Source organism: Narcine bancroftii, chromosome 6 (genome assembly GCF_036971445.1).
Source record: "Narcine bancroftii isolate sNarBan1 chromosome 6, sNarBan1.hap1, whole genome shotgun sequence".
Taxonomy (NCBI): Eukaryota; Metazoa; Chordata; class Chondrichthyes; order Torpediniformes; family Narcinidae; genus Narcine; species Narcine bancroftii.
This window is the reverse complement of record NC_091474.1, coordinates 234,360,299-234,387,379: the sequence shown is the minus strand read 5'-3', so window position 1 is coordinate 234,387,379 and position 27,081 is coordinate 234,360,299. Positions and strand designations below refer to the sequence as shown.

The window sequence follows — 27,081 nt, the reverse complement described above, 5'->3', positions numbered from 1 at the left end:
TCAATGAGGTACGATTAAAACAGTGGTTTTCAAACTTTTTCTTTTCACCCACATACCACCGTAAGTTACAACCCTACAAGTCTTTGGTGAAGTATTGTGTTCAGTTCTGGCCACTTCATTATAGGAAGGATATAGAAGCTACGGAGAGGGTGCAGAGGAGATTTACCAGGATGTTACGTGGATTAGGAAACAAGTCTTATGAGGCAAGGTTAGCAGAGCTGGGACTTTTCTATTTGGAGTGTAGAAGGATGAGAGGAGACTTGATAGAGGTCTGCAAGATTGAGAGGCACAGTTAGGGAGAACAGACAGTGTCTGTTTCCTAGGGTAGGATTAGCAAACACCAGAGGATATCTGCACAAAGTGAAGGGAGGGAAGTTTAGGGGAGACATCGGGTCAATTTTTTTTTACAGTTGTGGGTGCCAGGAATGCCTTGTTGGAGATTGTGGAGGAGGCTGAAATATTGGGGGCATTTAAGAGACTCTTAGACACATGGATGAGAGAAAAGTAGAGGGCTACAGAGTAGGGAGGGTTTAGTACTTTTTTTTAGGAAGGGATGTAGGGATCGGCACAACATAGAGGGCAGAAGGGGCTGTATGGGGCTGTATTGTTCTATGTTCTAATTCTCTATACAAGAAAGAAGTAGAGGCTGCCTCACTGAACGTATGTAAGAGGCATAGATTTTTGAATGATGGGAATTAAGGGATGTGGGGAACAGGTGGGTAAATGGTGCAGATTCCACACCAGGATCAACCACAATCTTGGAGGGTAAAACAAGATTTTGCAGATGCTGGGGAACTAGAATAGGAGACAAAAGTGCTGGAGGAGCTCAGCAGGTCATGCAATGTCCATGGGGAAACCAGAGTCAAGCCGGTGTTGCGTGTCCGGGCGCTTCGCCAGCTATGAACCCTGAAGAAAGGCTCAGGCCAAAACATAGACTGCCAGTGTCTTCCCACAGATGCTGCCTGACCTGCTGAGTTCTTCCAGCACTTTTGTTTATCCAACCATGATGTGAATGAAAGGCGGAGCAGGTTCAACAGGCCAGAAGGCCGACTCTCTTTGGTCAAGGTCAATGTGATTTTGCAGTCTCTAAGGACACTGCCTGACCTGCAGAGTGTTTACAATATTTTCTATAATTAGAGTTGCTGGTTATTGTTTAGAATATTTATTGGGGAGATATTTTTGGTTTAAATGGAGGTGTGCTGAGGATTGTTCTAACCCTCCTGTACTCCGCAGCCTTCCCTCAGCCCAGTCTAGCTTTGCCCCTGGGTGCAGCCTGTTCTGTAAAGAGCTCCAGAGGAGGTCCTTGCTTGGCAGGTGACTGGGTCACGGATGGCAGCAGATCGGGGGCTGCTCGCTGTCACGGTTACAGCACGAAGCTGCACTGGACAGAGGCGGAGGAAGGACACCCGTCCCTCGACACTCAGGAGCTCAAGAACAAACTCAAACGGAGGATGTCAGAAATCCTGCCGCAAAAGAGTTAAGTCCAGCAGTGATTCAATTCCCCAGCATCTCACACTTCCCACCTCTCCCATCGCACCTAGCCTTCAGAGTGACCCATCCTATCCAGCATGCTCCTTTCTGATTTCTGACTCTTATTGAGGACTGTACAGCTTTATTTCAACATTCCCTCCTTCCCCCTCCACTATCCCCGATTCCCCTCCAACCCTATCACCTGCCCTCCCCCTCGCCTCCTTTATCAATTTCTGATCTTCAGTCTCATTGTTCTGGCTATGTGATTAGTTTTTGACAGGCCTGACAAGATTTCCCTCCCTGTGCGTCCTTTATGGGATTGGACTTGTGGGGTATGACAGCTCCCCCACCACTTCCCTGAGCTCACATTTCTCTTTCACATCCTTTCTCTTTCTCTACTTTTTTCCCTCCCCTCCCCTCACCCTTTAGGCAGTGGTTCTCATAGGATGCCATAGATGCGCCTTGGTTAGGAAGGAATTACTTAAGGCGGTGTGTGAGATTGGGGGGGTGGTGGGGGGGGGGGGAGAAGGGGGGTGGAAGGTTGAGAATCACTGCTTTAGACCTTTCCCAGTGGAGGAATTCCCCTCCCATCGGGAGAATCCTTCCTGCATCTAAACCACCCTGTGGAATTTTGAGGGTTGATTGGAAAAGAAAGGATTCTCCCCCAGAGGGCCATAGGGATCAGATTCACACCACCTGATAGCAGAATCCCTCATTGTGATTTAAAAGTTAAACAGGAAAGTCTGCAGATGTGAGGGATGAGTGCATTGCACAAATGTGCTGGAAGTAAATCTAGACACCGTGGCTGAAGTAAAACCACAAAATGCTGGAGAAGTTCAGCAGGTCAAACAGCGTCCGTTATGTATCAAAAGGTAAAGATACATCACCAATTTTTCGGCCTTGAGCCCTTCAAGGTACGAGAGAATGCTGGCAGGCATCCGAATGAAAAGTGGGGGGGGGGGTGGTGGGGAGATGGCAAAGGCAGGAGATGTTAGGTGGAAAAAGGAGGGAGGGAACAGCAGCAATGAAAGGGAGAGGGGATGACTGGGTGGGTGGAGGAACTGAAAAGACAGGAAAAGGGGGAGGGGATATAAAAGGCTGGCAGGTTTAGGGGAAAGCAGTAAAGTTAATGCCACCTGGCTGGAAGGTGCCCAGACAGGAAAAAAGGTGATGTTCCTCCAATTTGAGGGTGGTCAGGGTAGGATAGTACATAAGGCCGTGGACAGACACGAGAGCACGGAAGTATGACCCAGAATTGAAGTAGGAAGGAGTGGTTGCGGACAGAGCGGGGATGCTGAGTGATCTCCCAACCTGCGACTGGTCTCTCCGATGTATAGAAGGCCACAGAGGGAGCGCGGGATGCAGTAAATAAGCCCTCTGCATGTACAAGTGAAGTGTTGCTTCACGTGAAAGGCCTGTTTGGGGCCCCGAACCGTGGTGATGGAGGAGGTGTGCGCGCAAGTGTTGCACCTCCTGTGGGCACTAGGGAAGGTGCCAGCGGCACGATGGGTGGGGAGGGATGAGTGCACGAGGGAATCGTGGAGGGAGCAGTCCCTCTGAGAAGGGAGGAGAAGGAAAAATGTGTCTGGTGGTGGGGTCCTGTTGTAAGTACTGAAAATTCCGGAGGATAATGTGTTGGATGTAGAGGTTGTTGGGTGGTAGGTAAGGATAAGGGGGATTCTATGTTTGTTGCATCTGGAAGCAGAGGGGGTCAGGGCAGATGAGTGGGAAATGGAGAAGATGCAGGTGAGGGCTGAGTTGTTGGTGGTGGAGGGGAAGCCACATTTGTGGAAGAAGACACATTTCAGAAGATCTGGACTGGAAGACATCATCTTGGGAACAGATGCAGTGGAGATGAAAAATTGAGGGGAGGGGATGGAATCCTTGCAGGGGACAGGGTGTGAGGAAGTGTCGTCCAAGTAGTTGTGGGAGTTGGAGGGCTTGTAGTATATGTTGGTGGAAAGCTTACTCCTGAGACAGAGAGATCCAGGAAGTGGAGAGTGTTATCGGAGATCGACCAGGTGAGTTTGAGATCAGGGTGGAACTTGGCCGTGAAGTGGATGAAGTTGACAAGCTCATCACGGGTGCATAAGGCAATTCCGGTGGAGTCGTTGATATACCGGAGGAAGAGTTGAGGGGTCTTGCCTTTGTAGGCTTGCAGCATGGATTGCTGGAGAAACTCAGCATCCATGCCAAGGAAGTAAAGGGTTTGGGCCTGAATCCTTCGATCAAAATGTGAGAGTCAGGCAGATGCCTTAATAAAAACTTATCCCTATTACAGCGAACAGGGCAAAGGTACTCAACTAAACAATCACCCAGTTAGTTCCCGATATGGCTCCCTCTCCATAAAGGAGACTGGATGCAGACTGGGAGATCATTTTGTTAAGCACCTTCATTCTGGACGCTACAACAGCAATGAACTCCCAATCCTCCGTTTGAATTTGTTCTTGAGCTGTAACAAACCATTGTTACACTGTCTGTCCGTGGCTTCGTGCACTGCCAAATCGAGGCTACCCTTAAATTGGAAGAACAGTGCCTTCTGTTCCGTCACAGCACTCTCTAACCAGATGATATTAACATCGACCTCCAATTTCCGATAACCCTGCCCCTGCACTTTTCTCTGCCTCCTTTCCTCCTGCTCCCCTAACCCTTCCTTCTCTTACCCTAACCCCAATCACTTTGCAGCTTTACCCTCTCACCCACAGCAACCTCTGATCTGTTGCCTGTGCTCCTCCCCCTTCCCCTCCCTCCCTCCTCTCCACTCCCCCACCCCCCCTCCCCCCTTCCCCCCCTTACCCCCCCCTACCCCCCACTTTTTCATTCAGGTACCTGCCTTTTTTTTTCTTATTTCTGATGGAGGGCTTAGGCCCGAAACACTGGTTGCCCACCTGATTAAATGGCTCCTTGATGAGCTCTTGAGGAACAGTAGCTCAGTCCATAGGCTGAGGTGGGTTTAGGCACTGCCTCACCCAGCACAGACACAGTGGGATAAGATGACTTCCTCCTGTGCTGTGAATCTCTATAATGCTGCGATTGGAGGGGAGAGCTGGCTTCTTATTTCCCTGTTTGTTTAAATGGCTGGAAAATTCTGACACCAGACATGGTTTGCAGCAGAAACTCCTGAACACAAACCTTCCATAACTAGGTTCACTTAGCTTCTGCATCACTTAAACATGCTCGGGAAACACAGCAGGTCACACAGCATCTATGAGAAGTAAAGGGCAACAAACATTACAGGGCTGGGACCTTCATCAGGCATATTGTGGAGAGGTTCATATCAAGCATTTTCCACCAATGGTGGAGAGGTTTGCATCAGGCATTCTCCACCAGTGGCAGAGAGGATCTCATCAGGCATTCTCTGCCAGTGGCGGAGAGAATCTCGTCAGGCATTCTCTGCCAGTGGCGGAATGGTTTGCATCAGGCATTCTCTGCCTGTGGCGGAGAGGATCTCGTCAGGCATTCTCTGCCTGTGGCGGAGAGGATCTCGTCAGGCATTCTCTGCCAGTGGCGGAGAGGATCTCGTCAGGCATTCTCTGCCAGTGGCGGAGAGGATCTCGTCAGGCATTCTCTGCCAGTGGCGGAATGGTTTGCGTCAGGCATTCTCTGCCAGTGGCGGAGAGGATCTCATCAGGCATTCTCTGCCAGTGATGGAGAGGTTTTCCACCTGTTTTTGTTTGATTAAAGGCCAAAGTTACCCTTTCTTTCCTATGGATGCTGCATAACCAGCTGAGTTCTCCAGCATGTTTGTGCATCGCGCCTGACCCCAGACTTTCTTGTTTAACTTCATTCAGCTTCTGTTCTCATTTTTCACCACCCAACGGTCTTTGTGGAGAAACCGCACAATCGACTTGGCAAAGCGCAATGCCTGTCTTTCTCTGGACTGTAATGCTCCAACCACCACCAGATCTGGAACTCAGCCACCCTGGCAACTCTGTAAGGTGGAAGATCTGGAGCCAGTTCCAACGGTAAAATGTTTCCTGAAGCTGTTCAGAGAGAAAACAACGTGTCAGTGCATGTCATTTCACAAGGCAGAGATCATTACAGTACAGGCCTTTCCACCCATGCTGTTGGGATGACCTGTGCAAACCTACTCCACAATCATCTACTTTCCCCCGATCTCATACCTATCCAGGTGCCGATCTAAAAGTCTTTGAATATTCCTATTCTGCCAGCCTCCGCCTCTGCACCCAGTAATGAATCCCAGGCACCAACTACTCTCTGTATATAAATAAATAAAATGCTGCCTCTAACGTCTCCCCGAAACTTTCCTCCAGTCATGTTAAGTAGATGCCCTCTGGTATTTACTATAGTCACCCCAGGAAAAGGATGCTGGGCATCTACCCCATCGAAGCCCTTCATAATCTTGTATACCTCTAATAAGTCATCTTGAATCTTTTGTTGGTCCAACGAGAAAAGCCCTAGTTTTGTCAGCCTTGCCTCATTAGACTCATTCTCCAATCCAGGCAACATCCTGGTCTCTAAAGCTTCTACAGTACATCCTTCCTGTAATGAGGTGACCAGAATTGAATGCAATTCTCCAAGTGAGATCTAACCAGAGTTTTAGAGAGCTGCGACATTACCTCATGACTTGTGGTCAATCTCCTGACCAATGAAGCCCAGTACTCCATCAGCCTTCTTGGCGTGTCCACGGTTAGCGGTAAGTGCAATGCTATTACAGCATGTGATGCGCTGCAGTGCAAACAAACACGCTCCAACTACGAAGTCTTTAATTTGCTTAAAACTTGAACACAAGGTTGAGTATCCCTTCTGGCTCCATGAGCTCTATTCCTACCCAAGGGCTGGCGTGAGCCTTTATAAGGGGTAGGTGATTGGCAGGGAGCCAGTCTCCTGGATTACTTCCCTGCAGGTACAGTGGGTTTTCCCCTGCAGTAGGCAGTCCAGTGGTTGTATCACTACATTCACCCCCTTCTTAAAATGAATCCTGTGGGGGGGGGGGGAGAGAAAAACCATATCCACCACTGTCTTAATGCTGAGTGTCTGCTAGATACAGAGAAAAACCTATTTACAGGTTTACGAATTCAGACGATCTGGTGGTCGCCGTTGTCTTTGGGGCCACCGCAAGACAGGCACCTGGTTAATGGTTGGTGGGGACAGGGCCACCTGAAGGTTGGCTGGGCCAGGGGTGGCCGGCAGTGCAGGAGGGGTGGTGCATGGCAGTGAGGGGTGTAGGACTGGGGTGGGTCCGTGGGCAGCGGGATCCCATGGTTGACAGTGGGCAGGGGTGGGGGAGGGTTGTTGACTCCGGAAGGGTTCTGGAGATGTCATGGGTGCCGGGATTTACCTGGCTCCTGCTGGTGCCAGGTAAAAGTTTAAAAAAAAACTTTAACCACCCCATCAACTTGCAGACTTTTTCCACTGAGGTGAAACAAAAACTAGAGGACATGGGTTAAGGTGCAAGATGAGATATTTAGGGACAACATTGGGGGAAAATGTACCAGGATGTAGGTTAATGGAATGTAAATTGGGAGGCATGGATTCATAGGGCCGAATTGGCCTGTTACAGTACAGCATGTCTAACTAAAAAAAATAATTCTTCACCCAGAGTGATGGGAGTGTGGAATGAACTTCCAGCTGTAGTGGTGAATGTGGGCTTGATTTTGACACTTAAGAAAAGATTGGTTCAGTACATGGATGACAGAGATATGGAGGGTGAAGGTCTGGGTGTAGGTCAATGGGACAAGGCGGAGTATTGACTAGAAGGGCCGAAGGGGCCTGTTTATTTGCTGTAGCTTCGCCTGTTCTTTGATTCTATGGAAATTGGTGCTGGCTCTCTCCTCTCTCTGTGTCCCTCATGCTACATGATGGAAAAGATGATTACTGAACGCTGGTGCAGACAATGATGCCTGGTATGTGCGGGTCAGGGGTGTGATGCCAATGTAAAGCCCCTGCAACTCCATGACCCTGCAACCATGGCTCAGCTGGTCAAACGTTTGGCTCTGATTTGCTTTGCATTCCGTGACGCAGGGATGAGCGCGAGTCTGCATGGACAAACTGGAGGTCTGATGGCGCTAACTTTGCGGATAAAACAAAAGCCCGTGGCATCGCCTTGCATTCCCAATGTCACCATCCGGGAGTGTAGAAGTTGGCCCATCATCTCCACTCTGATCCCCTAGCACACTTTTTTCAGGGTACTTTAAGATCTGCTTTGCTTTGGGGGGAATAATAAGCCGCTGGAGAGACCATCGAACAACAGCCCTTCCGGCCCATGAGCTTGGGTCACCCAGATGCCCCAATTAGATCTACGAATCCCATACATTTGAAGGGTAGTGCCCGAATCGAATAGTATTGTTCTAACCACCACTCTAACTGCGCTGCCCTTACTCAATGGTCAGTTTATGTTTGAGGAATGTTTCAGGTCATAGGTCTCTTGGTGAGAAATAAACACGAACAGCTTGCCCTGGACCTCTGTCGCTTTGAAAATTTGCAGATTGGTACGTGCCACGAAGTGGGGCCTTGACATCTTGTGCTCTTCCCTAGGCTCGCTCGAGGCCGCCCTTCCGCGGAAGCCAGCGCTGGCTCGCTCCGCCTCACAAAAGCTGCTGAACACCGCCAGGCTCGTCCCTCCCATTCACCGGAGCTCCGTCTGGCGGTCACAGGATGCCCACCACCAGGACCTGCCCTCTCAGGATAAGAGCCCACATGCTGCCGCTGGTGAATTGCCTGGAGGACCACGTTCGGAGGCCAGTGAGGGACTTGCAGAGCCTGCCATGGACCCAGAGGAGGTAATCGATGCGAAGCAATCAGACGGAGGATGGTCAGATTCTTTCTCCCAGAATGAAAATGCCAAGCACTTAGTGCATGCAGTTTTGGTCACCAAACTACAGGAAAGGTAACAATAAGACTGCTGAGATTTGCTAAATATTGTCAGGACGAAGAGCTGGAGATACACGGAGAAGTTAAATAGGTTAGTACTTTATTCCCTGGAGCATTGGAGAATGAAGGAAGATTTGGTGGAGGTGTACAAAATTATGATAAAGTAAATGCAAACAGGCTTTTTCCACTGAGGGGAGATGAGCAAGAAATAGAGGGTTAAGGGTTAAAGGGGAAATGATTTGGGGGAATTTCTTCACTCAGTAAAAGAGTGGAATGAGCTGCCAGCGGAAGTGGTCAAAGCAGTTTTGATTTCAACACTGAAGAAAAGTACGGGTAGGTACATGGATGGGAGGGATATGGAAGACTGTGGTCTCTGTGCATGTCAACGGGACTAGGCACGGTAATAGTTCAGCACAGACTAGATGGGCCAAAGAGCTTTTTCTCTGTGGTGCAACATCCTATGGGACATGCTTTTTAGGTGAGAGGGGAAAACTTAAAGGAGATATGCAGCTCAATCTCTTAACTCAGCGGCTGGTAGGTGCCCGGAATGTGCTCTACGCTGGTAAAAGCAGATACACAGAGGCCATTCAGCCCATTCTATGTCAGCCAATGTAGAAGATGGATCATTACAACACAGTCCAGACCCTTCAGCCTCAAATGTTGTAGCGACCCATGTAAACCTACTCCACAACAATCTAAACCTTCCCTACCTCACACCCATAAACTTTTACTTTTATCTATGAGCCTATCAAAGAGTCTTTTGAACATCTCTATTATACCAAATTTATTTACCCAGAGGGTGGTGAATCTACGGAATTTGTTACCACAGACAGCTGTGGAGGTTCTTTGGATGTATTTAAGTAGAGGTAGATAAGTTATTGATTAGGAAGGGAATTGAGAGTTGGAGGGAGAACCATCGAACATTGTAGAACAGAAAACAACCCCTATGGCCCTTCAAGTCTGCGCTGAATTATTTTTCTGCCTAGTGCCATTGTCCTGCACCCATTTCATATCCCTCCACCCTTCCCATCCATGTAAATGGCAGGACAATGGGGTTGGAAAGGATAGTAAATCAACCATGATTAAATGGTGGGATGGATTCAATGGGCTGAATGGCTATTTCTGTTCTGTCTTTTGTGGTCATTATCGTGCTCAAGATGGCAGTGTTTTAAAGGCCATTAGATAGACAAGGGAAAATGCATGGAGCAGAAGCTTATGGATAGTGTGCCAGCAGCTGAGATGTGGGTTAATTGGGCATTGTGTTCAGCACAGACTTTGTGGGCTGAAGGGCCAGTTGCTGTGCTGTACTGCTTGGTGATCAAAGTCTGCGGTTTTGTACAATAGCCACGCTGTGCAGGTGTGCTTTCAGTGGAGCCCGCAAATTTGAGCGGAGGCTGTTTGTCAGCACACAGGAATGGGCTCTGACAATATTAAATTTTAAATTAAAAATTTTAAATTTAGACTACAGCACAGTAACAGGCCCTTCTGACCCATGATCTGGTGCCGCCCCAATTACACCCATTAACCTACAACCCCCAGTACATTTTGAAGGGTGGGAGGAAACCGGAGCCCCTGGGGGAAACCCATGCAGACACGGTGTTAAGTCTGCTTTGTTCGAGAATGAGTGAGTCTGACACCAGACTGAGTCGAAATCAAGGTTCTTTATTACCGGATTGTAACACTTGCAACTAACAGTGTTAGTTGGAGAAGGCGCATTCTCCCGATATCAGCAAGTGGTGTTTTTTTTTATACCTCAGGACACGCACTTAGTAAATTATCATACCATTACATTGTCCAATGAATAAGCTGTTGCTACCCTTCTCTGTTAGTCTGCTGCACATCATCTTGTTATTGCCACACTTATCTTGAGCGTACAAGGTCACACCTGCATCCTGTTACTCCTTAGTGCTGGGTGACTCCTTCTCCGGTCCCAACTCATGATGTTTTTACCTTACAGCGGGGAGAATGTACAAACTCCTTACAGACAACATGGGATTTTTTTTGACTATTAAAATTTTTTTAAACCACAACTACAATTATCAATTAATAATGAATTATATAGAAAAACATTGCATGTGGCATATATGACCCTAATTACTCCCTCCCTCCTCCTGTACTACCCCGAAGAAAGAAGATTATCAAAACTACTTGCGCAACTTCAAATTAACTACTGTGGAGCCGAAAATCACCGCCAGGATGAGTTAATGAGAGTTCTAAATCTTCAGACCCACATACTGTAGATACGGGTTCCATATTTTCAAAAAGAAACGATATTTATAATGTAAACTATAACTTATTTTTTGCAAGTGAAATACAATATCTCAACTCAGTATTGCCATCTTTGCATTCCTAAATCCATATCCGATTTCCAAGAAATAGCTACACACTTCCTCGAGATAGCTAAAGCTATTTGTAAAATTTCTATTTGGTACATAATTAATTTTAATTTAAGACTAACCATTTTTAACTTTCCAGAGTAAATAAGCTTGATCAATTAGAGAGGGATGAAAAAGGAAATTTAGTACAATAGGAGTTTCCAAGATAAAATGACTTAGGCCAAAAAATCTCCGGAATTGAAACCATATACGTAGTGTATGTTTAGCCATTGGATTATCAATTTGTTTATATAATTTAGTAAGAGTAAAAGGGAGAGCAGCTCCCAAAATAGAGCTAATTGAAAAATTTTGTATCGGTTTAATTTCTAAATTTACCCAATAGGGATTTGCGCTACAATTTTATTAGCTTATTCCCTAAACGATGGATGAGCTACTCAAGCCAGGTCTGCTACTGATAGACCCTCTGTTCCCCGACATGGCTGAGGAGTTCACATACTGGCTAGACTGCTTCCAGGCCTACCTGAAGGCCACCAGAGATGAACTGATGAACTTAGGAGGTCTGCACTCATTTCGCGGGTAGGAATGAAAGGTTATGCAGTCATCAGGGACTACTCTACATATGAAGCTGCCATCGAGGCATTGGAAGGCTCGGTACCTGAGGTTGCAAAACGAGGTCCTAGCGAGGAACTGATTCACTCTGTTGCCAATGGCCAGGAGATACCATCGATGACTACCTGCTGGATTTGTGGATGCTTGCTAAGTAGTGCAGGAACGAAACGGCTACGGGTCATGTTCCTGAGGAAGAACAGATCTGGGACACTCTAGTCGTGGGGGTCAGCTCTAGGTAAGTGAGGCAGCGACAGCTCAAGTTAGGAAAGAAGGACCTGGCCAGCAACGTTGAACTGGCCAAATCATTGGAATGGGCAAAGCTTGAGAACGACGATCTTGAAGCCGGCGAGCTTGCTCACCCAGGTGGCCCCTTCCAAGGACCGGCTGCTTCTGCTACCCCAGCACTAATGGCTGCCATTTCCCGTGCTTGGGAGCACTTTTTTCTGTGACAAGAGCCAGCACCCCTGATCTTGTTGCCCGGCTAAAGATTCCGTGTGTTCCCACTGTGGCAAGAAAGGGCATTGGGCAAGGGTTTGCCACGTGAGGGGAAGCCCGGGGACGTCTGCAGCCGGCACCGCTCCTGGATCCGATTTCAACCCCAAGCTGTCTGCCCTGAATTCATCCGAGCCCATTTGCGGCGCCACACACCATCGGAGGGTGGCAGTGGCAGTGAGGAAACATCGCAAAAAGGCTCAGCGGCCATCTTGCTGCGACTCAAATTCAAACTCCATGCCATCATCATCGGAGGAGAAAGGAGGGCGGCCATCTTTCCGCGCCACGAGGTCGACCCCATCTTACCCATGCAGGGCAACCCAGGACCATGGGGGCCATTATGGGTGTCAGACAAAGTTGGCACTACAGGGAATGACGAGTATGGAGTTTCCGGGCTCCTTGCTTGAATGGTCCTAGATCAGGACAGACCTCACCAGCTTAGCAACTCCATAGTGACTGTGAAGGTAAACGGACATTCCACTAAATGCCTAATCGGCACAGGCTCTACTGTGCAAGAGTACAACCTAAAGATGTTTCCTTCTAATTATCACATATTCCTTGCATCCCATTCTCATTCTACGCATATTCAACAACATTGTTTAGTATATCTGTCGTTTAAAGGGTAGAATTCTGTAAGATTCGCCTGTATTTACTTGATGAACTGTGTGCTCCGGTGTTGTTGGGTCTGGACTTCCTGTGTCACTTTAAAAGTGTGACCTTAGATACTTGAATACTCTGGCCCCCTCACCCCATAATGGTTTGGATGGAGGGCCCCTAAAATCAGAACCCTCATGCAGCTTCTCCACACTGAATATCGACTCCCCACCTCTCTTCCCAAATCTGTCCTTGGACTGCAAACATATTGCTACCAAGAGCAGGAGGTCCAGCACAGCAGACCGAGATTTCATAAAGTCTGAGACACGTCTGCTTGATGAAGGTATCATTGAACCTAGCACCAGCCTGTGGAGATCGCAAGTAGTGAAAGGGGAAACAAGTCCAGGCTAGTAATTGACTATAGCCAAACTATTAATCGGTACACTCCTGGACACATACACCCTCACTCAAATTTCGGACATGGTGAATGATATTTCACAGTATTGGGTCTATTCAACCATCGACCTGAAAACTGCTTATCACCAGCTGCCAATCCGTTCCGAGGACCGTCCATATACAGCATTTGAGCCTAACGGTCGTCTTTATTAATTCCGGAGAGTCCCTTTTGGTATCACTAATGGCGTTTCTATCTTCCAGAGGCAGATGGACAGAATAGTGGATGAGTAAGGGTTGAAGGCTACCTTCCCCTACCTCAATAATGTCACCATCTGTGGCCACACCTTGGAAGACCATGACACCAAGCTCCAGAGTTTTCTCCACACGGCGAAAGCCCTGAACCTCATTATATCTCTGACAAGAGTGTGTTCAGGTTTAAACATCTGGATATCCTTGGCTATGAGGTGGAGAATGGCATCTTTGGCCCCAATCCTGATAGGATGCGCCCCCGTTAGAGCTTCCTGTTTCTGGTCTACAAAGGCTTTGAGGAGATGCCTGGGGTTTTTCTCATATTACGTCCAGTGGATCCCTCAATATGCTGATAAGATTCGCCCTCTCTTAAAAGCCACTAATTTCCCCCTCTTGGCTGAAGCCCAAACAGCTTTTAACTATCTCTGGAATCACATTGTGAAAGCCGTCATGCATGCGGTGGACGAGAATATACCTTTCCAAGTGGAAAGTGACGCTTCAGACGTAGCCCTGGCCACTACCCTCAACCAGGCGGGCTGGCCGGTTGCATTTTTTTTCTTGGACATTACAAGGCCATGAGCTCCGGAACCCCTCTGTGGAAAAGGAGGCTGAAGCCATTGTAGAAGCCATGAGGCACTGGAGACACTACCTGGCTGGTAGGAAATTTATGCACCTCACTGACCAGCGCTCGGTCACATTCAAGTTTAATAATGTCAAGAGGGACAAAATCAAAAATGACAAGATTGCTAAGTGGAGTATCGAGCTCTCCACCAACAATTATGACATTGCCTATCGGCCAGGAGCCCTTCATGACCCTCCAGATGCCTTATCCAGAGGAAGCTGTGCCTCTGCACACACCGGCCAACTGCGGTCTCTGCATAATGAGCTCTGCCATCCAGGGGTCACCCTCATGGCCCATTTTGTCAAGGCACGCAATCTGCCCTACTCCATGGAAGATGTCAGGGAAATGACCAGGTCTTGCCAGGTCTGTGCGCAGGGCAAGCCACACTTCTTCCGCCCTGCAAATGTGCACCTGATCAAGTCATCCAGGCCCTTCGAATGGCTCAGTGTCGATTTTAAGGGACCTCTCCCCTCCACAAACGGGAACACTTTCTTTCTCTCTGTCATTGATGAGTACTCCTGCTTCCCGTTCGCCATTCCATGTCCAGACACGTCCATTTCATCAGTCACAAAGGCCATTTTCACTCTGTTCGGGTATCCCAGCTATATTCGTAGCGACCAGGGCTCATCCTTCATGAGCGACGAGCTGTGTCAGTACCTGCTCATGAGGGGCATCACAACCCCTGGGGGAGCGGGCAGGTTGAAAAGAAGAACAACAGGGTCTGGAAGGCTGTCAAACTGGTCCCGAAGTCAAAAGGCCTTCCAGACTTATGCTGGCAAGAAGTCCTCCCTATGGCACTCCATTCAATCCAGTCGCTACTCCTCACGAGCTCCTATTTAATTTTGAAAGAAGGTTGGCATCGGGAACTACAATCCCAAACTAGTTCACCACTCCTGGTCCAGCCCTTCTCAGGAAGCACGTGAGGAGAAGCAAGACCGACCTCCTGGTGGAAAGGGTGAAACTGCTCCATGCCAACCCCATGTATACATATGTGGAGTACCTGGATAGCAGGGAGGCCAGTGTCTCCATCAGGGATCTTGCACCCGCTGGAACAGAGGGTCTGTTGCCTCAATTGCCCTGCTAGCCACGGAGGTCATTCTCGCCACCCCCCAGTCAAGGCCTCGGGGGATTCGGTTCAGGAGGAAAGTACGTCCCCCTCCACCTTCGTGCTGGAGACCCAGCCCGCCTCTCCTCCTTCACAAGGGGACCTGGGGACCCAAGGACTCCAAGTCCCCCCGTGCTAAGGTGCACCACTGTACCTCCAGACCCCCGGACCGCTTAAATCCGTAAATTTGTAAATATCTATATTTTTCAACTTTTTTTCTGAATCTATGTTCTCTGTCTTCTTCCACAGGCCCTAAATTCTGCAGGATGGGGTGAATGCAGTGAACTGGGATTCACTGGTGATGGGTTGTGCTGATGGCTGGCCCTGCCTCCCGGCTCCTCCCCCATCTTCTCACACGTAACCCTGGTTTCCCACCTAAACCCAGAACCCTTCCGAAGATTATTGTGAGACCCCACCCATGGTTATAAGCTAATAAAAGTGTTTGTTTTCCCTCCAGTCATGAGAGCTTTTATTCGCGCTACAGTTGGCCACCGGGAGATCCCTGGCATTGATGTGAAAAGTATTTTTGTGTTTTTGCATTGTGTTTGTACTTCAATCACAGCACCTGCAGACTTCTGTGTTTTACCCTAGGTGTCCATTATTCAATACACTACCCCCTGAATCCTTCACTTGGATGCCAGCATGTAATCACTCCCAGTGATCCATTTGATGATATATGATCCATGAGTCAGCCAGCTCTCTAAGCCTGGGTCATGGGAACCAGGGATTCGAGAGGGTGCTGAGGCAATAAGGGGTCTTGAAAGGCCTCGGGCGCTAAGGGCTTCCTGATTGTATTGGAGGTTTGGATCCAGAGCTCGGGTTGCCGATGGCTTGAACAGGAGTTTGTGCGGCTGCACTTGGGTGTCTCTGAAAGGACTCTTTTTTTCCATTTTGTTGGAGTTTCAGACAATGCTCATGGTGACATTGTTTGCCTTTTACGGCAGGAAAAAGTTGAATTGCCTCATGTATATTACATTTTTGTATTATTATGTGACAATAAAAGGAACCTTCTTTCTTGTTTAGGTGAAGATCTCCCTACAACACCTGAGGAGCAGTGCTGAGAAGAAGCGGAAGTTACTCGGTGCCAGCTTATTTCCTCCTTCACTGAAGCTGCCGAGTCCATCGAAGGGCAGCTTTCAGCCACTGCTTTCTGGACCTGTGCAGGCAGAAGCCCCAGCACCGATTATGTAAAGCACTGAGGACCATTACTGTACATGTTCATTTTGTTACGAACTGCGCGAAACGAGCAGTAATAGATAATGAACAGGATGGTGTTTAATTTTAAACCACTTATTTTATTTCTAACTCTTAAACTATAGTCTTAACTTTTAAACTATCCTTAACACTAAATTTATCCCCCCAACTATGCGCAGGTGTCTTTTGTGTGTGTGTGTGTGTGTGTGTGTGTGTGTGTGATACACCCAAACCATTACAGTCCAGGCCAAAATACAGAAAGTTACCTCAAAGTTCAGTCTTTTAAATTCCGTGTTGAAGCCTAGGCCTTTGAAGTTTGATGCCCAGAATTAATGAACTGATGGGAAGTCTGGATTTGTGGCTACTAAGGACTCACGAATTCTCCTTGCGTTGCCTTTGAAGAAATGTCAGTCCACACGAGCTGTGGTCACAGCACTCCTGGTCCTTTTGTAGGCAAGACTTGAACTGGGTGGCCTCCATGAAGCTTCCTGGCACCGGTCTCTCCAAGTGACCTTCACTGTTGGTCACAATCAAAATGAGGCACTTAGATTCTCAAAAGACCCTCCTAGCACAGGTCAATCCGCCTTTTCAGAATATGCTTCGGTCCAAATTCCACAAAAATGACTGGTCACAAGAGTTGCTTCAAAAAGCTGTTCTGTTTCAGCCGTCAGAATGCTTCTCTCTTGCAAAATTACAATGTCTTTGCAAATGTATTTAATCTGGAACAGACTGTGGCAAACCTTCCATCAGTTCTTCCAATGTATCGAATTGTTGCTGGGCTGTGACTTGTGTGAAATGTTAAATGTTAACTGTGACCATTCAATTCCTCATGTCTATACTATCCCTTATAGTGACAATCCCATTTTACTAAAACGGGAGCTCGTAATAATTGTATTCAGTGTTAATGTTACCAAACCATTGTACTCCACATGCTATGTCAACCAATCGTTGTCCATCCCTGAAAAGAGAGCTCTAATTATGGTTAATTTACTGGAAACACTTGGTAAGACTGTAAGAGATAGAAGCAGAATTAGGCGGCTGAGGTACTGGTGTGTGTGGGAGCTTGCTGTGCTTCCACACTTCAAACATTCTCAATTGGCTGTGAAGGGCAGAAAGCACAAAGGGCATGAGGCAAACAGAGAGGCCGAGTTCACCATGACCATGACTGACCATTTGTGCTGATTCTCAGCCTGCAGCTGAAGACTGAGTGCCTCCTGGAGTGGCAGGAAGCCGGCGTGAATTAATTTGATTTGCCTGTGATGTTACTAGGCTGCGAACCCAGTCTGACCACAGTCTTGATTGTTGCTTTCTGTAAATTTCTAAACCCAAAGCGCTTTCGGAGAATGTAGCCTTTTGGTGATGCCTTTCATTGGGTAGCCATGAAAATAAACTAAATGCTCTCTCTCCCTTTCGTAGAGCGCCCTTTGAGAGGGACGCATTTGTACAGGAGCCAAGCTCAGCTCGTAAAGAGCGGAAGTTACAGGTTCCAGGTAGGATTCCGTTCACTGCTTGGTTATAATTCTGGTTTGTTGGAGGACGAGGCTGAGGTGGGCTCATTACAGAATCCCAATGACATTGAAGGGGGACCATTCAGATCAAGTTACTGCTGGCCCTCGTACTAGTCCCATCAATCCAATTGCTCAGTGACCTATTCACTCACACACGCCTATTAACTGGCACAGTCAGCGTAGCGGTTAGCACAACCTTATTACAGAAGCAGCAACCCGAGTTCAAACCCGATGCTGTCTGGAAGGAGTTTGTACATTCTCCTGGTGTCTGCATGGATTTCCTCTGGGTGCTCTCATTTCCTCCCACCCTTGTAGGTTAATTGGTGTATTTGGGGCACGGGCTCATGGGCTGGAAGGGCCTGTTGCCATGCTGTATGTTTAAATATAACCATTGAACTAAGGAATACTTCAGCAGGCCCGTCTCGTCCGTGCCCCGAACTATTATTCTGCCCAGTCCCACTGACCTGTACCGAGACCACATCCCACCATACCCCTCCCATCCATGTACCTGTCCAAATTAACCCTTCTCACTCTACCAGGCATTTTATCACAGATAAATAAATGTAACCTCAGTCCAATGTCCCTCCTATTTACCTGTACTTGAGGCCATTTACAGTGGGCAATTAACCTTCCAATCTTGGGATGTGCAAGGGAGCTAGAGCAGGCAGTAAAAGAGCACGTACACATGGGGAGAAGGTGTCCACGCCGTTCTGATGGCATCTCACTGTCAAACCTGGGCTGCTGAGGCAGTGATGCAGATGCATTACCTGCAGCCTGTGGTGATGGTGCTCGTGATACTCCTGACCACTAGAGGGAGTCAGAGATTAATGCTGCAGTTCAGGTTAGATGAAGAAGCTGACTGCACCACGAGGTTGTGAGTTGTTAATAGAATATTGTTGATACCAAAAGAACCCAAGTTTCTTTATCGCTTAAAAGAAGCATCACACAGCCCAACCTATTGAGTTAACACCAATCAAAAAGTGCTGCACACGAAACAAGCAATCCACAAGTCACAAACGTGTTGGAGAAACTCAGCAGGCCATACAACGTCCAGAGGAAGTTCAAGGGAACCAATGTCTTGGGCCTGGACTGTTTATCGGGTATAAGCATTATTATCTTATAAACTTTTGATGCCTCCAGTCTCGTTTAATGCATCGCACTCCAGCCTTCCATTCCTGCCAGCTATGGGTCTTCCTGCTCTTGTACCAACACACCAACTCTTGTCAAGCTCCCCCCCCACCTCACCATTTGCTGACCTACCTTTTCTCCATGTTAATGTTAAATTTAAATTTAGAAATACAGCCCTGTAACAGTATGTTCCGGCCCACAAGCCTGTGCCACCCAATTAACCTACAAACCCACCCAGAGGAGACACAGGGAGAACGTACAAACTCCTAGATTCGGCAGATTCGAACCTGGGCCACTGGCACTGTTCTAACCTCTATTCTAATTATGCTTGAAGCACTCCACTTTATCTCCAAATCCCTCCATCTCTTCCAATCTCTGGCAATTCTTTGTCTGCTTCCAGCATCTTCAGCTATTGTGTCTCTCTCTGGCTTCACATTCCTCGCTCGAGGTTCCGGCATCCATGCTTCCTGAATTTCTGCAACTGCTCATTTCAGCGATCATTCACCAGTGCCAAGTGGTTGGCAGAGCTTGTTGGCAAAATCAATCGCTAGGAGCCCAGAAATGTCCATTTTGTAAATATTCCGCTTCAAGTCTCCATCGGGTAATTTATCCCTACTATATTGACCATTTCTGTTGCTACGCCGGCAGGACACGGTGTGATCCAGAGCACACCATCATTGGTTGAGAAGATCAAAGGTGAAAGGTCACCGGCAAGCCAGGCCATGGTCATCTCATTCAAGCTGAGCACGGAGCTGGGCCCTGTCGTAAACAGATGGAAGTCGATGGAGGGTGAGGGAGCAGAGACTGAAGAGAGGGTGAATAATCTGAAGGAATTTTATATCAAATTTCTCATCCTCCGGAACAGAGAGGCTATTTAGCCCTTTATGCTAAGCTTTTGAAATAAGGGTCACAGAGTCGTATAACATGGAGCAGACCCTTGGGCCCAACCTGTCATTGCTGAGCACGTTGGGCTCAGGTCGTGTTGCATTTTCCTGGCTTTGGTCCACATACATCGAAACCCTTCCTTTCTGTACATTCGTCCAAATGTCTTTTGCATGTTGTAACAGTACCTGCTTCTGCAGTTTCCTCTGTCAGTTCATTCCAGATAAGGGCTGCCCTCAGAGAAAAGGGTCCGCCCCCCACCCCCGGTCCCTTCTCTCCCCTCTCTCTCAGGAGCTTTAGAATCAATTAACCATGGGGGGTGGGGGGAGGAAAGCCTGTGAGTGTTTGCTTTATCTGTGCCCCTCATGATTTTATGGGCCTCCATAAACCCACTCCTCAATCTCCTATTAAATTTGAAGTTTAGATCAGTGGTTCTCAACCTTTTTCCATTCACATGCCACTTAATTAGTAAGGGGTTGCTTAAGGTGGTCTGTATGTGTCATTGGCCCATTTCCTTTGGAGTTCTGAAACCATGCACATATCGAGTCAATTAGGAACGATTCAAACAGTGGTTTTCAAACTTTTTTTTTTCCACCCACAATCCCAGAGCACCGATGGCATCGGCAATACTTAAAGTGGTATATGAATGGGAAGAAAAAGGTTGAGAACCATTGGTTTAGACATTCAGCATGGTAACAGGCGATTTTGGCCCATGAGTCCATCCCACCCAATTAACCTACCCCCCCGGTACATTTTTTAAACAGGGGGAGGAAACCGGAGCCCACGCAGACACAGGGAGAACATACAAATTCCTTACAGGCAGTGAGGGATTCGAACCCCGATTCTGAATGCTGGCGTTGTAAAAGTGTTGTGCTAACTGCTGCGCCAACTGTGCAGCCCTATGTTTTGGAGAATAAAGACCAATTAATTATAATCTGCTGCCCCTTTGAAGTGACCTTTATTTTTAACATGAGCTGTACAGCACAGTAGAAGACACTTCAGGCCTACAAAACCCCTGCTGCCCAATTAACTGACCTGTATGCTTTGGAGGGTGGGAGGAAATCAGAACGCCCGGTGAAAACCCAAGCAAGTCAAGGGAAGAACTTGCCAATTTTTCGAAAATGGCGGATTCCGACCTGTAATAATAATAATTATCCATGCGGCCAAAATATTTCTTCTTTGGATTGATTGAACTTGCATTTGGAAGTGAAGTGATTCAATTTTCCTGCTCCCCTCCTGTAGGCCAGAACAGAGAGGCTCACTTTCACCAACGACATGGCGAGTAGGAAGCAGAGTGGGGAGGTACTGCAAATGGATCCAAGGACAGAGGTGAACAAATCATCGAAAGCATCTTCGCAGGTTAGTTAAACAAGAGAGTCTGCAGATGCTGAGGGCAAAACACACAGGGCTGGATTAAGGCCCAAAGCGCAGCCCAACAGTGGTTCTCCAGTTCCCCCTCGATCCTTCCATTGTCTAACTGAATTTTTGAGGTGTTTTATCATGATCAGTGTTATTTTTTTAATTTTTTTTATTTTTCACACTAAACCATATTGACCAAGATACATACAGACATTTTTCTTCTTAAATATATAGTGTCATTTTCTCCCCCTTTTTCCCCCCTCCCTCCCTCACTCCCTTCCCCATTTATTTAAAGTTCAATCTATAAGATACATTAAACCCGTTAAACAATGTTGTCACTTAACAAAAATAAACAAGAAATTTTACTGAGTCAGTTCTTTTCGTTATCTTCTCCTTCTGTCATTTTAGGTGGTGGAAGTCCACGGTAGGATTTCTCTATTGTGTTTCATGTATGGCTCCCATATTTGTTCGAATATTGTAATGTTATTTCTTAAATTATATGTTATTTTTTCTAATGGAATACATTTATTCATTTCTATATACCATTGTTGTATTCTCAAGTCGTCTTCTAATTTCCAGGTGGACATAATACATTTTTTTGCTACAGCTAGGGCTATCATAACAAATCTTTTTTGTGCTCCATCCAAATCGAGTTCAAATTCTTTGTTTCTTATATTACTTAGGAGGAAGATCTCTGGGTTTTTTGGTACATTGCTTTTTGTGATTTTATTTAATATCTGGTTTAGATCTTCCCAAAATTTTTCCACTTTCTCACAAGTCCAAATTGCATGAATTGTTGTTCCCGTTTCCTTTTTAAAGAGAAAACATCTGTCTGATACTGTTGGGTCCCATTTATTTAACTTTTGAGGTGTGATGTATAGCCTGTGTATCCAGTTATATTGTATCATGCGTAACCTCGTGTTTATTGTATTTCTCATAGTTCCAGAGCAGAGCAGAGCTTCTCCCATGTTTCATTCTTTATCTTTATGTTTAGATCTTGTTCCCATTTTTGTTTAGGTTTACCGTTTGTTTCCTCGTTCTCCTTTTCTTGCAGTTTGATGTACATGTTTGTTACAAACTTTTTAATTATCATTGTGTCTGTAATCACATATTCAAAATTGCTTCCTTCTGGTAACCTCAGACTGTTACCCAATTTGTCCTTCAAGTAGGTTTTCAGTTGGTAGTATGCAAACATTGTATCGTGAGTTATATTTATCCTTCATTTGTTCAAAGGATAATAATTTGTTTCCCGAAAAACAATTTTCTATTCTTTTGATCCCTTTTCTCTCCCATTCTCTAAAGGAAAGGTTATCTATTGTGAAAGGGATTAGTTGATTTTGCATCAATATTAGTTTTGGTAGTTGGTAATTTGTTTTATTCCTTTCTACATGAATCTTCTTCCAAATGTTGAGCAGATGATGCAATACTGGTGAATTCCTACGTTGCACCAATTTTTCATCCCATTTATATAGTATATGTTCAGGTATCTTCTCCCCTATTTTATCTAGTTCTAATCTGGTCCAATCTGGTTTTTCCCTTGTTTGATAAAAATCTGATATGTATCTTAATTGTGTGGCTCTATAATAATTCTTAAAGTTTGGTAGTTGTAAGCCTCCTTATTTGTACCATTCTGTTAATTTATCTAGTGCTATCCTTGGTTTCCCCCCTTTCCATAAGAATTTCCTTATTATTTTCTTTAACTCCTTGAAGAATTTTTCTGTTAAGTGTATTGGTAATGACTGAAATAGGTATTGTATCCTTGGGAAAATATTCATTTTAATACAGTTTATCCTTCCTATTAGTGGTAAGTCTTTCCAATGCTCTAAGTCGTCTTGTAATTTTTTTCATTAATGGATGGTAATTGAGTTTATATAGATGGCTGAGGTTTTTATTTAGTTGTATACCTAGGTATCACATTGCTTGTGTTTGCCATCTAAATGGCGATTCTTTCTTAAACTTTGTGAAATCCGCATTATTCATTGGCATTGCTTCACTTTTATTTGCGTTGATCTTATACCCCGATACTTCTCCATATTCCTTCAATTTCCTATGTAATTCTTTTATTGATATTTCTGGTTCTGTTAAGTATATTATAACGTCATCTGCAAATAGACTGATTTTATATTCCTTCTTTTATTTTTATCCCTTTTATTTTATTTTCTGTTCTTATCAGTTCTGCTAGTGGTTCTATAGCTAACGTGAACAGTGAGGGAGATAGTGGACATCCCTGCCTTGTTGATCTGTTTAAGTTAAATTGTTTTGATATATATCCATTTACTGTCATTTTCACCAATGGCCCCTTATATAATGCTTTAATCCAATTAATATATTTCTCTGGTAGGCTGAATTTTTGTAGTATTTTGAATAAATAAGTCCATTCTACTCTGTCAAAGGCCTTCTCTGCATCTAAAGCAACTACTACTGTTAGAGTTTTATTTCCTTCTACTGCATGAATTAAGTTAATAAATTTACAGGTATTGTCTGTTGTTCGTCTTTTCTTAATAAATCCAGTTTAGTCTAGATTTACTATTTTTGGTACATTGTCGGCCAATCTGTTTGCTAATAGTTTAGCTATTATCTTATAATCTGTGTTAAGTAAAGATATTGGTCTATATGACGCTGGTGCAAGTGGATCTTTCCCTGTCTTTGGTATTACTGTAATTATTGCTGTTTTGCATGAATCTGGTATGCTTTGAGTTTTATCAGTCTTGTTGATTACTTCAAGAAGGGGAGGAATTAATGTCTTTAAATGTTTTATAGAATTCTATTGGGAATCCATCCTCTCCTGGTGTTTTATTGTTCGGTAATTTTTTAAATATCTCCTGTAATTCTTCTATTTCAAATGGTTTTATTAATTTATTTTGCTCCTCTGTTTGTAATTTCGGTAGTTCATCTATTTTGTCTTCTTTCCCTTCGTTTTCAGTTTGATATAATTGCTCGTAGAATTCCCTGAAGTTTTCATTGATCTCCGTTGGATTATATGTAATTTGTTTGTCCTTTTTCCTTAATGCCAATACCATTCTTTTAGTTTGTTCTGTCTTAAGCTGCCATGCTAGAATTTTGTGTTTTTTTTTCCCTAGCTCATAATATTTCTGTTTTGTCTTCATTATGTTATTCTCCACTTTACACATTTGTAGTGTTTCATATTTTTTTTGTCTGCCAATTCTCTTCTTTTAGTTATATCTTCCTTTATTGCTAATTCTTTTTCTATATTTGTTATTTCCCTTTCCAACTGTTCTGTTTCCCAATTGTAGTCCTTCTTCATCTTAGTTACATAACTTATTATTTGCCCTCTGATGAACGCTTTCATTGCGTCCCATAGTATAAACTTATCTTTCACTGATTCCGTATTTATTTCAAAGTACATTTTAATTTGTCGTTCAATTAATTCTCTAAAATCCTGTCTTTTAAATAGCATGGAGTTTAATCTCCATCTATACATTCTTGGTGGGATGTCCTCTAACTCTATTGCCAATTACAGGGGTGAGTGGTCCGATAATAGTCTAGCTTTATATTCCATTTTCCTAACTCTCCCTTGAATGTGGGCTGATAACAGGAATAGGTCTATCCTTGAGTATGTTTTATGTCTACCCGAATAGTATGAATATTCCTTTTCCTTTGGGTGTTGTTTCCTCCATATATCCAAAAGTTGCATTTCTTGCATCGATTTAATTATAAATTTGGTTACTTTGTTCTTTCTGTTAGTTTTTTTTCCAGTTTTATCCATGTTTGAGTCCAAATTAAGGTTAAAATCACCTCCTATTAGTATGTTCCCTTGTGTATCTGCTATCTTCAAAAAGATATCTTGCATAAATTTTTGATCTTCTTCATTAGGTGAATATACATTGAGTAAATTCCAAAATTCTGAATATATCTGACATTTTATCATTACATATCTCCCTGCTGGATCTATTATTTCCTCTTCTATTTTGATTGGTACTTTTTTATTGATTAATATAGCTACTCCTCTGGCTTTTGAATTATATGATGCTGCTGTTACATGTCCTATCCAATCTCTCTTTAATTTCTTGTGTTCCACTTCAGTTAGATGTGTTTCTTGTACGAATGCTATATCAATTTTTTCTTTTTTCAGTAAATCTAACAGTTTCTTCCTTTTGATTTGGTTATGTATTCCATTTATATTTAAAGCCATATAGTTCAATATAGCCATTTCATACTTTGTTTATCTTTCCTTTCCGTTTCCTCATCACCACCTTCCCTTCTTATCCATTTCTGCTTTCTTTTTTTGAACACATTATAAGACAACATTTCTAAAACATAAAATATTTCCACTATTCTCATATCTAAAATTCCTTTAACCCCAATAGTCCCTCCCCTTTCTTTCTGAGTTGCCCTTTGTCCCTTGTCGGGCAACCACATCTCCCCTCTCCATTTGGATTTGCGAATCCGCTCGCAAGTGTCAACTGATTTTGCAGTGACTGTAATTCTTCCCCACCTAGCCTCCCCAGAAAGATTTTAATCTTCATATATAATAAAGGCCACTCTCTTAATTCCCTCCTTACTTCCTTTCTTCCCTTTCTTTCCCTTCTTAGTTCTTACCTATACTCTATTTTTTATACATAGACACATATACATATATATACCTACATACACACATACATATAGTTTGTTGTCATTTTTGTTCTTGTTACATCTCTTCATTTCTCTGTCTGTTTTGTAGTTGTTCTGCAAATTTTCGTGCTTCTTCCGGATCCAAGAATAGTTTGTTTTGCTGCCTGGGAATAACTATTTTAAGTACTGCTGGGTATTTTAACATAAATTTATAACTTTTTTTCCATAGGGTCGTTTTTGTTGCATTGAACTCCTTTCTCTTCTTCAGGAGTTCAAAACTTATATCTGGATAGAAAAAATTTTTTTGACCCTTGTATTCCAGTGGTTTTTTTGTCTTCTCTTATTTTTTTCATTGCCTTCTCCAATATATTTTCTCTTGTTGTATATCTTAGGAATTTTACTAGAATGGATCTTGTTTTTTGTTGTGGATGTGGTTTAGGGGCTAATGTTCTGTGTGCCCTTTCTATTTCCATTTCTTCCTGTAATTCTGGTCTTCCTAGGTCCCTGGGGATCCATTCTTTTATAAATTCTCTCATATTCTTGCCTTCTTCATCTTCCTTAAGGCCCACTATCTTTATATTGTTTCTTCTATTATAATTTTCCTTATATCTATCTTCTGAGCTAACAGCTCTTGTGTCTCTTTAACTTTTTTTTATCAGATTCTTCTAATTTCTTTTTTAAGTCATCTACTTCCATTTCTACGGCTGTTTCTCGTTCTTCACCTTGTGTACATGATCATCTCTAATCTATTCACTTTTTCTTCTGTACTTTTAAATTTTTTATTTCACTGAATTCTTGTGACTACCATTCTTTTACTGTTTCCATATATTCTTTAAAAAAAAATATATCCATTGTCTTGCCATTCCCTTCATCTTCCATTTCTCTGTGTTCTTCCTCTTCTTCTGAGTCTACTCCAGGATCTGTGTCCTTTACCTCTGTCTCTTCTGGTTTTCTTGTTGGGTTGTTTGTTTTATTTTGTTGGGTATTTTTGGTCTTCTTATTTTTATTAGAAGTGTCTTGGTGTTGGTCTTCTTCCTCTGGATTGGTCATCTGTTGTTTCTTTGATTTCTTATTTTTACTCTCTTCCTTCTTGTTCTCGTTATTTCCTATGTTTTCCTCTTGCTGTTGTGTCGTAGTTGTCTGTTTCAGCTGTGGAGATCTACTCCTCAGCTGGTCCCCCCTCCCATCAGTGTTATTTTTGTCTTGCGCATCGCGCACGTGCGAGGATTCACGCATGCGCAGTTGCACACTTTTGTTTGGCTCCGTGAGCCATTTTTGTCGTCCCGAGTTCGGGGCTTCGACTAACCTCAAGGAGCGGGCTTCTCTCTCCACGGCGGGCCTCTTCGTACTGGTAAAGCCTTCACCTTCTTCTTCCGACGTCTTTCCTTCTTCTTTTCTTCCCGTTGTTTTTGGTTTTTCTTTCTTCGCTGCCATTTTCTCCACACTTTTACTTTCACTTTGTTTTGGTTTTTATGTTTGTGCCTTTGTTTTTTCTCTATCTTTTTTTAACTTTTCTGGAGAGGGCTGGAGTTCCCCTACCGGCCACTACTCCATCACGTGACTCCTCCATGATCAGTGTTATTCATGACTATTTTACCAAAGCAATGTAAATTGCATATGACAACGCTCAGTGGCTTGCTGCTATATCAAGACACAGACCATCACATACCTCTTCTGGCAGTCATTACAGCATAACTGGTACTAACTCATGGCAGAGCGAGCCATTGAGGT

At 44.6% G+C, this 27,081-nt stretch overlaps 1 protein-coding gene across 1 annotated transcript in view; it reads left to right on the top strand.

Moving 5' to 3' along the window:
- The window catches only part of LOC138737140 (TOG array regulator of axonemal microtubules protein 2-like), a 91,346-nt gene that overhangs the window by 8,849 nt on the left and 55,416 nt on the right, over nucleotides 1-27,081 (top strand). The window contains exons 3-7 of the mRNA XM_069887706.1: nucleotides 7,969-8,213; nucleotides 15,731-15,894; nucleotides 17,318-17,391; nucleotides 19,186-19,352; nucleotides 20,662-20,778. Of these exons, the coding sequence (XP_069743807.1) occupies nucleotides 7,969-8,213; nucleotides 15,731-15,894; nucleotides 17,318-17,391; nucleotides 19,186-19,352; nucleotides 20,662-20,778 (767 nt within the window). The remainder of the gene's footprint in view (nucleotides 1-7,968; nucleotides 8,214-15,730; nucleotides 15,895-17,317; nucleotides 17,392-19,185; nucleotides 19,353-20,661; nucleotides 20,779-27,081) is intronic.